We start from the raw sequence: 14857 nt of genomic DNA, 5'->3' as shown, positions 1-14857 counted from the left end.
CTCTGCTCTTTACCTGTGGACGCCCTGTGGACTAACGCCTGTGTGTGTGTGCAGGTATTTAGACACTCTGAAGGTGGAAACAAAGAAAGGCCCGTTCGACAAACAGGAGAGGGAGCAGCTGCTGCAGCTGGTGGAGAAACACGGAGTCGGTGCGTCTCTGACATGATGTCTGCAGCTGCTTCATGAAAAATGTTTCCAGTCTAACGATCCTGTCAGCTGTTTCATTTATAACTTTTATAAACTCTTCATGTGTTTGTGTGTAAAAATCTGACTTTGTGAAGTAACTGAAGCTGTCAGGTAAATGTAGTGAAGTAAAAATATCTATATACATAATATACAAATACTTCTAATTTGTACTGAGAACTAGTAAGTACAGTACTTGAGTAAATGTACTTAGTTACTGTGCACCTCTGGTATTCAGGTAAATATATGGATCTGGCTCAGTAGCAGCAGATAATCAGTATCAGGATCGGGGGTTAAACTTTCCTCACTTTCCTCTAGACCACCTTTAACCTTTAGTCCCTTGCCACTGATCGGCTCTGTTGATGTGCTGTAGCTCCGCCCACTGCTTCCTGGAGCACGCCCACTTCCTGTGTGTCTCACGTGTTCATACAGTGATGATGAATGCGTGTGTGTTTCAGGTCGCTGGGCGAGGATCGCTGCTGAGATTCCTCACCGTAACGACGCTCAGTGTCTCAGAGAGTGGAGGAAAATGTCCAAGATCTGCAGAACTCCTCCACCTCAGGTACACTCAGCTGTTCTGTCTGAAGTCTGTCTTGTGTTGGTCCTGCAGCTCACGCTCGTCTCTCTCCGTCAACAGAAAAGTAAGAAAGGTAAAAAAACACCACAGAGTCGGGGGAGAGGGACGAAGAAGAAGAACCTCCCGACCAAGAGGACCATCAAGCGCCGACTGATGAAACTGAAGGAGGAGGAGGAAGAGGAGCGGAAGGAGGAGGAGCAGATGGAGTTGGAGTACATGGACAGTGATGATGAAAAGAAGAAGGAGGTAGTGGAGGTGGAGAAGATTGAGGAGGTGGAGAAGGAGGAGGAGTACACCTTCCCCCTCATGCAGGAGTGGATCCCAATAGAAAGAGCAGAACCTTTCAGCTTCCTGACCTTTCGACCGGTGGAGATGGCTTCCTCTGCAGACGCCCCCGGTGGGAAACGTGCCCGCTCCACCGTACTGGGCCAGTTCGGACGCTCCGTCATCATCGGACCGGAACCCAGAGAGCTGCCGGGGGGGAAGCACCACAGCCTCAGCACCATGATGATGGTGTCAGCTGACCAGCTCCGAGCGCACCTGCAGCGCCAGGCGCAAACCTTCAACGACCTGAGCTCCACCCGAAGTAAGGTCCAGACCGTCAAACGGAGGCAGCTGGGCCAAACGACGGAGGTGGGGCTGCGCTACGAGCTGCAGGCCGCCGTGACACCGTGGATCGGGAACCTGTTGATCCCAGCGAAGACGAGATTGACGGTGGCCGACGCTCTGAGGGAGCAACAGGAGAAGACCCAGCTCTCCTCAACCGCCGTCTTCCTGCTCCTCCTCCAGACCATGAAAGTGGACGTTGTGGGCTGTAAGGAGATGATAGAGCAGAGGAGGAGCAGGGGGTCTTCAGTGACACCTCCTCCGGACCCTGCCACGAATAACCCCAGGAACATCGCACGACCTCGGCAGCAGAGGGAGGCCAGAGACGGTCCGCTGCAGTTAGACATGGAGCTGATCCTGAACCAGCTTCAGGCGCTGCAGCAACAAGACAAACACAACAGGCAACAACAGCAACAACGTCTACAGCAACTCCTGCTGCTGCAGCAACCGCCTCCTCGCCTCCCATCGCTGCCTCCTCCTCTCGGCATTCTTCCTCAGATGCTTCCTAACATGCATCCTGGGATGTCTCCTATGTCGTCTCCTCAGGCTGTCTTCATTCCTCACCCTGTCACTCAACCTCGTGGTGCCTCCATCCAGCTCATGCCTCCCCGTTTCCTAACAGCACCCCCTCCGGGACTGCACACACCTCCTGCTGGGGTTGTCACTTGTCCGTTCCCTGCACTTCCTGCTCCTCATAGACTTCCTCCTGTCTCTGTTGTCCCAGTGCCCCTGAACACCACATCTGCCTGCTCTGCCTCTTCCCCCCAACCAGCTGGACCTCAAAACCTCATAGTCACCCTGCCTGGTTCCCTGAATCACCACGTTCCTATTGGATCTACACCTGCCAGTCAGCTCCTTCTGACTCCCTCCAACGCCAGCGGCCCCATCACTTGCCCCGGCCAGCCTCATCCTGCCCCCAGTCCATCTACCTCCATCCCCAAACCTCTCGAAGGGAGGGGGCAACAGGTGGCGGAAGACCCAGAGGCCAGCAGCGGTCAGAGTGGGGAGCTTTTGAACAGGGCAGTTAATGGTGTGGACAGGAAAGGGGAAGGGATCGAGGAAGGAAGGCGGATTCTGAAGACGAGTCTGACTCTGCAGGAAGTCACTGAGTCCAAGGTTAACTGTCTTTTTAGGAATTCATGTTGTGAGATGATTCGTGTAAAAAAAAAAAAAATTTTATTTCTACGCTTAAACATAAAGAATAACGACAAACCAGGTCTGGTTTGTTAAAGTAAAAAAACAGATGAAGAAGGGAAAAATTAAATGAGAAAAATCTTGTGATTATTCTTCTGATGTCAGTCAAACATTAGGGGGAGAGAAGTCAGCGTTGGAGGTGCTGTAAAGAGGAGACGAGGTGGGATGAGTCTGTGGGTCAGGGTTAGCCTAACCTTGGTTCCGCTCAGTAATGTGAACCCTGGCCAGAGCTGTTATTCTGAAGGGTTTGAGATGTTTGGGAGGCGTCACCAAGTAATGCAGTGAAGGGGCTGAGAATATATGACATAGAAGTCCTGAATGAGTGGTCCGAGCCAGAGGGAAGGTAACCATCAACTGCGCTCAGAACATGTGGTACTTTGGCTGCTAGATTAACTACTAAAAACAATCCATTGAGTGGCTGGTACACAGCATTCACTAGCCATTGGCTGGTGAACAAAAACTTAATTTTGCAGCCTGCGTGCGGCTCTTCTAGACTTTACAAATGGTACTTACTGAAAGGATCAAACTGTGATTGTGAGGCTCAAAAAAACTTGTGGTCCGTGTCAGCGCAACATGTATTTACATCTTTGGGAGGTGCCCGGCACAGGGTAGGGCGCTACAGCGCAGGGTACAGAACTACCGCGCTCGGTACTGGGGCTACAGGGTACAGGGCTACTGCGCAGGGTATGGGGCTATGGCGCAGGGTATAGAGCTACCGCGCTCGGTACTGGGGCTACAGGGTACAGGGCTACCGCGCTCGGTACTGGGGCTACAGGGTACAGGGCTACTGCGCAGGGTATAGAGCTACCGCGCTCGGTACTGGGGCTACAGGGTACAGGGCTACTGCGCAGGGTACGGGGCTACGGCGCAGGGTATAGAGCTACCGCGCTCGGTACTGGGGCTACAGGGTACAGGGCTACTGCGCAGGGTACGGGGCTACGGCGCAGGGTATAGAGCTACCGCGCTCGGTACTGGGGCTACAGGGTACAGGGCTACTGCGCAGGGCACGGGGCTACGGCGCAGGGTATAGAGCTACCGCGCTCGGTACTGGGGCTACAGGGTACAGGGCTACTGCACAGGGTACGGGGCTACGGCGCAGGGTATAGAGCTACCGCGCTCGGTACTGGGGCTACAGGGTACAGGGCTACTGCACAGGGCACGGGGCTACGGCGCAGGGTATAGAGCTACCGCGCTCGGTACTGGGGCTACAGGGTACAGGGCTACTGCGCAGGGTACGGGGCTACGGCGCAGGGTATAGAGCTACCGCGCTCGGTACTGGGGCTACAGGGTACAGGGCTACTGCGCAGGGTACGGGGCTACGGCGCAGGGTACGGGGCTACGGCGCAGGGTATAGAGCTACTGCGCTAGGTATGGTGCTACGGCGCAGGGTACAGAGCTACTGCGCTAGGTACGGGGCTACTGCGCAGGGTACGGGGCTACAGGGTACAGAGCTACTGCGCTGGGTACGGGGGTACAGGGTAGAGGGCTACTGTGCTAGGTACGGGGCTACAGGGTACAGAGATACTGCGTAAGGTACGGGGGTAGAGGGCTACTGCGTAAGGTACGGGGGTAGAGGGCTACTGCGCTAGGTACGGGGCTATGGCTCAGTTTGCAGGGCTACTGGGTATAGGGCTACTGCACAGGGTACGGGGCTACAGGGTAGAGGGCTACTGTGCTAGGTACGGGGCTATGGCTCAGTTTGCAGGGCTACTGGGTAGAGGGCTACTGCGCTGGGTACGGGGCTACAGGGTAGAGGGCTACTGTGCTAGGTACGGGGCTATGGCACAGGGTACTGAGCTGCGGCGTAAGGTACCAAGTACCAAGTCAATGCCAAAATTCTGAACACATGACGGTACTCGGTATCCCTGTACGGAAGGTAACGGGGATACAACACGTGGAAGATAGCAACAAGTGCAGCGGTAGCTCTACCATTGTGTTTGGAAACCAGTTGAATTTAGTTTAGTGAAAGTCTGCCCAACGCTCCTGTTACTGTAGGCGGGGTAAGGGACCGTCTTAAAGGCGCAATACAGTCCATTAACTGTTTTGTTTTTCAACACAGAAATCTCAAACCACTGCCAGTATGGATAAACAACACTACCCAACCCTTAAACATTTCACACCTGAGAATTTGTAAAGAAAAGTTAGGACAAATAATTAAGCACAGTGCCAGCTTTTTCCTTCCTGAATATATTGGCATCAAACCAGCTCACCTGTCCTGAACATCCTCGCTTCCACAGCTGGTAGTTGTTCTTTGTCCAGATGTTTTTATTGAGTTTTTCTAAATGTCTGTTGTCATGGGGTTAATTAATCATAGCTTTAACTATCACAGTGCTGATCTTAGTTTGGCTCTGTTGACCTGTCGGGGGCCCCTGGGGGCCCGTAAGGCACTTTTGACCATGTCAACTACAGAAACTAGTACAGAAGCTGGTTCTACTGGTCCTCTGAAGTGAAGCCCGGACTCTGATGATGAACCTGGTCTGACTTTGGTTTCTGCTCCTTTCAGGCTGAAGCCGGCAGAGCTCAGATCCAGAACACCGCCTGCACCGCTCTGATCCAGCTGGTGCCTCAGACTCCTCCCACCTCTGCGACCATGTCCCCCACGCCTCCTCAAAGACCTCCTCCTGCTGGGGTCGACTCCTCTCCTCTGACCAGAACTGACACACCTTCTCATGCTCCTCTTTTAATAGGAGACACTACACCTCCTGCTGCTGCTCTCAGACTGAACGCCACACCCGCCCGCTCTGATAGGACGGTGTCTTCAACTCAAAACTTTAGTTTAGCCCCGCCCCCCTCCAAACCCACCAATCAGCCCTCTGCTTCCTCCACTTCAGGCCACCCTGCTCCTCTCCACAGCGATCATAACTACACCATTTCTTGCTACCCCACCAACAGTCACCATGGCTCAACCTCAGTTAAACAAAGGCCTGCCCCCAAACGCCGAAAACCCCGGCGCCGTAAATCTGACTCCACCCCCAAAAAGCCTCCTAAAGCCCCGCCCAAAGGGAGGAAACGAGCGAGGGTGGAGGAGCAGCAGAGTGTGACAAGCAGTCAGGAAAACCAATGTGTGGGCAGGACAGGTGACGGCGTGGGCGGGACAGGTGATGGCGGGAAAGGTACAGGTGATGGCGGCAAAGGTACAGGTGACGGCGTGGGCGGGACAGGTGACGGCGTGGGCGGAACAGGTGACGGCGGGAAAGGTACAGGTGTGATCCAGGAAGGAAAGAGGGTTCGGAAGCCGAGTCAGCGAGCCAGAGCTGTTCAGGAGGCGGTTCAGGAGAAGGTGAGATGTCCTCCCCTCTGTTTGTCCAGCCCGTTCTCATCTCAGGGCGTCATATACAGACGATTTGAGAAATGGTGACAAAGCGTGAGACGCACAAGCATCAGAAATGTTAGTACCTTAAACCTAAGTCACCGAATGTGTGCATGTCGACCGGCAAACCCTACAGCTGCACACATAGGCCTGTCTGAAAGCGTCAGTTATGACGCATTGAGATGCGAATGTGTTGGTTTGTCTCCTCCCGCCTGTCTGTCTCCTCCTCTCTGTCTCTCTCCTTCCCTCTGCCTCCTCCCGCCTGTCTGTCTCCTCCTCTCTGTCTCTCTCCTTCCCTCTGTCTCCTCCCGTCTGTCTGTCTCCTCCTCTCTGTCTGTCTCCTCCTCTCTGTCTGTCTCCTCCCCTCTGTCTCTCTCCTTCCCTCTGTCTCCTCCTCTCTGTCTGTCTCCTCCCCTCTGTCTCATCCTCTCTGTCTGTCACCTCGCCTCGGTCTCCTTCCCTCTGTCTCCATCCCTCTGTCTCATCCTCTCTCTGTCTCCTTCCCTCTGTCTCATCCTCTCTGTCTCTCTCCTTCCCTCTGTCTCATCCTCTCTGTCTCTCTCCTTCCCTCTGTCTCATCCTCTCTGTCTGTCACCTCCCCTCTGTCTCATCCTCTCTGTCTGTCTCCTTCCCTCTGTCTCCTCGTCTCTGTCTGTCTCCTCCCGTCTCTCTGTCTCCTCTCATTCTGTCTCTTCCTTTGTTTTTTGTCTCCAGGCTGAAGCCAAGATGAAAAGAACTTCTTCTTCTTCTCCTTGTAAGAAGCGCTCCCGTCTGTCTCGCAGTAAACAGGAAGTGGTTGTCCAGAATCCGCCGGTACTCCCCGGGTTTTGTTTGCTTCCCGGTCAGTCCATGTGGGTCATGACTCCTGGTGGGCTGGTCCAGCTGGCAGAAGGTCTGCCCCAAGGCCTGCGGCTGGCGTTCGTACCAAGCACTCCCCTTCCAGCTCAGCACGGGAACATTTTAACTTGTCATCAAGCCACGCCCCCTGTACAATCTGCCGCTGGGCCCGCCCCCATAATCTTGCCAGGACTGAATCAGCCACAACCTCTTCCTGCCCCACCCACTTGTCCTTCCAAGCCCCTCCCCCCAGCCTCAACCCTAAAACCACCTCCAAAAACCGTCTCCGCCATTCTCTCCTCCATGCGAACCAAGCCCGGTGTGGACCCAGTGGCGCCTCCTCGTCTCAGGAGGGAGGCGCTGGAGTTCGACCCTGCCCTGATGTTCTTGGAATCCCCGGCGGAGGTGCGTGATTGGCTGAGTGGTCGGGGAGGGGTGGGGCTACCTGGAGTGGACGTGACTCTTCCCTACCTGCCCCCCTTTGTCAGCAGTCTGAACACGCTTAGTGCACTGCTCCGGGTCAAGAAGGCCCTGACTAAATCCTGCTTGCAGCTGCTGTGTCGCGGGTCTGAACCCCATCGGCCTCGACCCAGACCTGACAGCAGCGCCAAGAGGACGCCCAGTACTGACCTGCCAGACTCCACCTCTGACCTCAGACCCGCCGCAGACAAACCAAGTAGCACATCAGGTAACTAACACACCAGGCGACACGCACACCAGGCATCACCCCAGGCGACACGCACACCAGGCGACACGCACACCAGGCGACAAACACACCAGGCGACACGCACACCAGGCGACAAACACATCAGGCATCACACCAGGCGACAAACACACCAGGCATCACCCCAGGCGACAAACACACCAGGCTTCACACCAGGCGACAAACACACCAGGCATCACCCCAGGCGACACGCACACCAGGCGACACGCACACCAGGCGACAAACACACCAGGCGACACGCACACCAGGCGACAAACACACCAGGCATCACACCAGGCGACAAACACACCAGGCATCACACCAGGCGACACGCACACCAGGCGACAAACACACCAGGCATCACACCAGGCGACAAACACACCAGGCATCACACCAGGCATCACACCAGGCGACACGCACACCAGGCGACAAACACACCAGGCAGCACACCAGGCGACAAACACACCAGGCATCACCCCAGGCGACACGCACACCAGGCATCACACCAGGCGACAAACACACCAGGCATCACCCCAGGCGACACGCACACCAGGCATCACACCAGGCGACAAACACACCAGGCATCACCCCAGGCGACACGCACACCAGGCATCACACCAGGCATCACACCAGGCGACACGCACACCAGGCGACAAATATACCAGTCATCACACCAGGCGACAAACACACCAGGCATCACACCAGGCGACAAACACACCAGGCATCACACCAGGCGACAAACACACCAGGCATCACCCCAGGCAACACACCATGTAACACACCAGGCGACACGCACACCAGCCATCACGCACACCAGGCGATACGCACCCCAGGCATCACCCCAGACAACACACCATGTATCACACCAGGCGACAAACACACCAGGCATCACCCCTGGCAACAAACACACCGGGCGACACGCACACCAGGCGACAAACACACCCGGCATCACCCGAGGCAACAAACACACCAGGCATCACCCCAGGCAACACACCATGTAACACACCAGGTGACAAACACACCAGGCATCACCCCTGGCAACAAACACACCGGGCGACACGCACACCAGGCATCACCCCAGGTAACAAACACACCAGGCAACAAACACACCAGGCATCACCCCAGGCAACACACCATGTAACACACCAGGCATCACCCCAGGCAACAAACACACCAGGCAACACGCACACCAGGCATCACCCCAGGCAACAAACACACCAGGCAACACGCACACCAGGCATCACCCCAGGCAACACACCATGTAACACACCAGGCGACAAACACACCAGGCATCACCCCTGGCAACAAACACACCGGGCGACACGCACACCAGGCGACAAACACACCAGGCATCACCCCAGGCAACACCCCTGGCAACACACCATGTAACACACCAGGCGACAAACACACCAGGCATCACCCCTGGCAACACACCATGTAACACACCAGGCGACAAACACACCAGGCATCACCCCTGGCAACAAACACACCAGGCGACACGCACACCAGGCGACAAACACACCAGGCATCACCCCAGGCAACACGCACACCAGGCATCACCCCAGGCGACACACACACCAGGCATCACGCACACCAGGCGATACGCACACCAGGCGATACGCACCCCAGGCATCACCCCAGACAACACACCATGTATCACACCAGGCGACAAACACACCAGGCATCACCCCTGGCAACAAACACACCGGGCGACACGCACACCAGGCGACAAACACACCCGGCATCACCCCAGGCAACAAACACACCAGGCATCACCCCAGGCAACACACCATGTAACACACCAGGTGACAAACACACCAGGCATCACCCCTGGCAACAAACACACCGGGCGACACGCACACCAGGCGACAAACACACCAGGCATCACCCCAGGTAACAAACACACCAGGCGACAAACACACCAGGCATCACCCCAGGTAACAAACACACCAGGCAACAAACACACCAGGCATCACCCCAGGCAACACACCATGTAACACACCAGGCATCACCCCAGGCAACAAACACACCAGGCAACACGCACACCAGGCATCACCCCAGGCAACACACCATGTAACACACCAGGCGACAAACACACCAGGCGACAAACACACCAGGCAACACCCCTGGCAACACACCATGTAACACACCAGGCGACAAACACACCAGGCATCACCCCTGGCAACACACCATGTAACACACCAGGCGACAAACACACCAGGCATCACCCCTGGCAACAAACACACCAGGCGACACGCACACCAGGCGACAAACACACCAGGCATCACCCCAGGCAACAAACACACCAGGCATCACCCCAGGCGACACGCACACCAGGCATCACGCACACCAGGCATCACGCACACCAGGCGATACGCACCCCAGGCATCACCCCAGACAACACACCATGTATCACACCAGGCGACAAACACACCAGGCATCACCCCTGGCAACAAACACACCGGGCGACACGCACACCAGGCGACAAACACACCCGGCATCACCCCAGGCAACAAACACACCAGGCATCACCCCAGGCAACACACCATGTAACACACCAGGTGACAAACACACCAGGCATCACCCCTGGCAACAAACACACCGGGCGACACGCACACCAGGCGACAAACACACCAGGCATCACCCCAGGTAACAAACACACCAGGCAACAAACACACCAGGCATCACCCCAGGCAACACACCATGTAACACACCAGGCATCACCCCAGGCAACAAACACACCAGGCAACACGCACACCAGGCATCACCCCAGGCAACACGCCATATAACACACCAGGCGACAAACACACCAGGCATCACCCCTGGCAACAAACACACCGGGCGACACGCACACCAGGCGACAAACACACCAGGCATCACACCAGGCAACAAACACACCATGCAACACACCAGGCGACAAACACACCAGGCATCACCCCTGGCAACACACCATGTAACACACCAGGCGACAAACACACCAGGCATCACCCCTGGCAACAAACACACCAGGCGACACGCACACCAGGCGACAAACACACCAGGCATCACCCCTGGCAACAAACACACCGGGCGACACGCACACCAGGCGACAAACACACCGGGCGACACGCACACCAGGCGACAAACACACCAGGCATCACCCCTGGCAACAAACACACCGGGCGACACGCACACCAGGCGACAAACACACCAGGCATCACCCCAGGCAACAAACACACCAGGCAACAAACACACTACGCATCACCCCAGGCAACACACCATGTAACACACCAGGCAACACGGACACCAGGCATCACCCCAGGCAACACGCCATATAACACACCAGGCGACACGCACACCAGGCATCACCTCAGGCAACACACCATGTAACACACCAGGCGACACGCACACCAGGCGACACGCACACCAGGCGACAAACACACCAGGCATCACCCTGGCAACAAACACACCGGGCGACACGCACACCAGGCGACAAACACACCAGGCATCACCCCAGGCAACAAACACACCAGGCAACAAACACACCACGCATCACCCCAGGCAACACACCATGTAACACACCAGGCAACACGGACACCAGGCATCACCCCAGGCAACACGCCATATAACACACCAGGCGACACGCACACCAGGCAACACCTCAGGCAACACACCATGTAACACACCAGGCGACACGCACACCAGGCAACACGCACACCAGGCAACAAACACACCAGGCAACACGCACACCAGGCATCACCCCAGGCAACACACCATGTAACACACACACCAGGCAACAAACACACCAGGCATCACCCCAGGCAACAAACAAACCAGGCAACACACCATGTAACACACCAGGCGACAAACACACCAGGCATCACCCCAGGCAACAAACAAACCAGGCAACACACCATGTAACACACCAGGCGACAAACACACCAGGCATCACCCCAGGCAACAAACACACCAGGCAACACGCACACCAGGCATCACCCCAGGCAACACACCAGGCGACAAACACACCAGGCATCACCCCAGGCAACACGCCATATAACACACCAGGCGACACGCACACCAGGAGACAAACACACCAGGCATCACCCCAGGCAACACGCCATATAACACACCAGGCGACACGCACACCAGGCGACAAACACACCAGGCATCACCCCAGGCAACACGCCATATAACACACCAGGCGACACGCACACCAGGCGGCAAACACACCAGGCATCACCCCAGGCAACACGCCATATAACACACCAGGCGACACGCACACCAGGCATCACCTCAGGCAACACACCATGTAACACACCAGGCGACAAACACACCAGGCATCACCCCAGGCAACAAACACACCAGGCAACACGCACACCAGGCGACACGCACACCAGGCATCACCTCAGGCTACACACCATGTAACACACCAGGCAACAAACACACCAGGCAACAAACACACCAGGCGACACGCACACCAGGCAACAAACACACCATGCAACACACCAGGCGACAAACACACCAGGCAACAAACACACCATGCAACACACCAGGCGACAAACACACCAGGCGACAAACACACCAGGCGACAAACACACCAGGCGACACGCACACCAGGCGACACGCACACCAGGCGACACGCACACCAGGCATCACACACACCAGGCATCACACACACCAGGCAACAAACACACCAGGCAACAAACACATCAGGCGACACACCTGTCCTCACTTCTTCCTCTGTGTCAAACAAACAAACCTTAAATGTATGAAATGGCGCTTGCAGGTCTGATTAACCCCGAAAACCTTTTGTTTGTTTTGTCCTCCTGCAGCTCCCGCTGTCAGCTCCACCCACCTGGAGGAGGAGGAGGCGGAGCTTGTGGCAACGGTGCGTCAGCTAGTGGCGGAGCGTTTCTCAGATAACCCCGCCTACCAGCTGCTGAAAATCCGCTTCCTGTCCTGCTTCACTGTCCCTGCCCTCCTGGCCACCATGCAGCCAATCACAAACAAGACTGTAACGCGCCCATCCAGTGAGGAGGAGGAGATGGAGGAGGTGGATGACGAGGAGGAGGAGTTAAAAAACATCAAAGAAAGAGGAAGACGGAGGAAAGCTGAGGTGAGTTATCGGTTCTTCTTACTGTGTATTCAGACCAAACTCAAATTTAATCCTCACGTGTCTTTTCTCGCTTCTCAATGACACATCACACGATGACGCGAAAAAACACAACTCACCATCACTACAGCTGTCTGAACCCAAAACAAACATAGCAGGGATTTAGTTGCAAGAAACGGATCAAATTTATGCTTAAATAACGACACCATGATGCAGATTTGTTAAAAATATGAAGTCATGCTTTGTCAGGTCTGTCAGCGAGATGACAACAGCTTTTAAAATGTTTGTTTTCTGATTGGAGTTCTGATGGATCAGGGTGCGAGACAGAGAGGCGTCGTCGGCAGCTGAAGCAGTGAGACAGAAGAAAACAGGAAGAAGATAAAGAAGGTTTGGCACGCTGGCAATTTAATGTTAGCTGCATCGCTGCCTTTTGTCATTTTTCATAAAGCTCATGTCAGTGTCTCTTTTTGTCTACCGACCAATCACAGCCTGGATAGGGCGGGACAAAAAGTTTGGCGTTCTACAGCAAACTATCAAATGTTGAACAAAATAATTATTAAAAAGTAAGCTGGTGGAGACGATCAGAGGATTCTTCAAGGTGTCTTTTAAGCACCGATGGGACCTGGATCTGTTCTGTACCATGAAGACCTGAACAGACTCACTGATCAGTCTCTATGTCTCTCTCCAGAGATCTTTGCTGCTGCGTGATGGGTCCGGAGCTCCAGCCAATCACTTCTCTGGAATCAACACCAGCCCGCCCTCCACCGACCTCGACCAGATCACTCTAGACCGGACCGCTCCAGACCGGACCACTCCAGTGTTCTGTTCCTCAGCCGACATGTTGGATGAGTTGAAAATGAAAAGTCAGTTTGAGGTTGGAGACGGTTTAAAGTAAATGGTTTTCTCTCTGGACAGCCGCAGGACTCCGAGAGCCGGCTGAGTTTTTGGGTCTGAGTTAGATGTTCTGATAACAAAGCTCATAAATCAGCAGTGTGTCCTTGAATGCACTAAATAGTAATGTGTTGTTTAAATCAAGTTTCAGTCTGCAGGAGGATTTTGACAGAGATGAGGTGAAGCTGTTTGTGCTTAAAGGAAGATCAGTATAAAATGTGATGCGCAGGGACGTGAAGGCGAAGAACCCTGCAGGTTTAACAGAATCATTTGGAGCTCTGTGGGGCGTTCAGGTATCTCAGAGGGAAGAAATTGCACTAAACAATGTGTTGTTTGTTTTTGTTGTCTTCATTAAGCTTCTGTAAAGAAAATGTTCAGTAATTATTTTGTAATAAAGAGAGTTTAAGTGACGTGTAGCTGTTTGCGCTTGTGTTTACCAGGACCAGTTTTAGAAACTGACTTTGGGGTCACTGGGGACTTTGGGGTCACTGGGGACTCTGTGGGGCACCGGGGACTCTGTGGGGCACCGGGGGGCACTGGGGACTCTGTGGGGGACCTTGGAGGCACTGGGGACTATGTGGGGACACTGAGGACTGTGGGGGCACTGAGGACTGTAGGGGATGGTGGACTGTAAGGGACACTGGGGACTGTGGGGGACTGTAGGGGACACTGGGAACTGTTGGGGACACTAGGGACTCTCAATTACTCTCACAGGTCTAACGTTCCTGGAAACATGTCAGCGTGTCCCGCTTCTTTCCGTCTCTCTACCGTCTCTCTACCTAGGCTACGTTATATAAAGGCGCAATTCTGTTCACAGAACCAGCTGCGCCGCACGTGGAGGAGGCGTGTTGATCATCCTCGAAGATGGGTCGTACTTGGAAGACGGTCGTTTGGAAGACGGGTCGTACTTGGAAGACGGGTCGTACTTGGAAGACGGGTCGTACTTGGAAGACGGTCGTTTGGAAGACGGGTCGTACCTGGACGACGGGTCGTACTTGGAAGACGGTCGTACTTGGAAGACGGGTCGTACCTGGAAGACGGTCGTACTTGGAAGACGGTCGTACTTGGAAGACGGGTCGTACTTGGAAGACGGTCGTACCTGGAAGACGGGTCGTACCTGGACGACGGTCGTACCTGGACGACGGGTCGTACTTGGAAGACGGGTCGTACTTGGAAGACGGTCGTACTTGGAAGACGGGTCGTACCTGGACGACGGTCGTACCTGGAAGACGGGTCGTACCTGGACGACGGTCGTACTTGGAAGACGGGTCGTACTTGGAAGACGGGTCGTACCTGGACGACGGGTCGTACCTGGACGACGGGTCGTACTTGGAAGACGGTTTGTTTGTTTGTTTCTATGAATTCTGCTCACGGGCTGTTTGACTTTCTCCTCTGTTGAGTTTCACTTCAGCTCAGTGAGACATCCAGGAATCTCCATAAACACAAATCTGTGGTGCTGTTACA

General features: G+C 55.0%; 1 protein-coding gene across 3 annotated transcripts in view; it reads left to right on the top strand.

The window, feature by feature from the left end:
- Nucleotides 1-13803, top strand: part of snapc4 (small nuclear RNA activating complex, polypeptide 4) — a 37065-nt gene extending 23262 nt beyond the window's left edge. For 2 of the 3 annotated variants that reach the window (XM_038703213.1, XM_038703212.1), the window contains exons 16-22: nucleotides 55-149; nucleotides 642-745; nucleotides 821-2482; nucleotides 5064-5840; nucleotides 6585-7395; nucleotides 12222-12505; nucleotides 13191-13803. In XM_038703213.1, the coding sequence (XP_038559141.1) occupies nucleotides 55-149; nucleotides 642-745; nucleotides 821-2482; nucleotides 5064-5840; nucleotides 6585-7395; nucleotides 12222-12505; nucleotides 13191-13397 (3940 nt within the window). In that variant the 3' untranslated portion in view covers nucleotides 13398-13803. Of the gene's footprint in view, nucleotides 1-54; nucleotides 150-641; nucleotides 746-820; nucleotides 2483-5063; nucleotides 5841-6584; nucleotides 7396-12221; nucleotides 12506-12803; nucleotides 12890-13190 lie in introns of all 3 variants that reach the window. The other variant, XR_005442445.1, reaches the window with a different exon arrangement.
- The last annotated feature ends 1054 nt before the right edge of the window (nucleotides 13804-14857 follow it).

This window comes from Micropterus salmoides, unplaced genomic scaffold (genome assembly GCF_014851395.1).
Source record: "Micropterus salmoides isolate LMB-PRFRI ecotype aquatic unplaced genomic scaffold, ASM1485139v1 Ms_hic_scaffold_7, whole genome shotgun sequence".
Lineage (NCBI taxonomy): Eukaryota > Metazoa > Chordata > Actinopteri > Centrarchiformes > Centrarchidae > Micropterus > Micropterus salmoides.
This window is presented reverse-complemented; position numbering and strand designations above follow the sequence as displayed.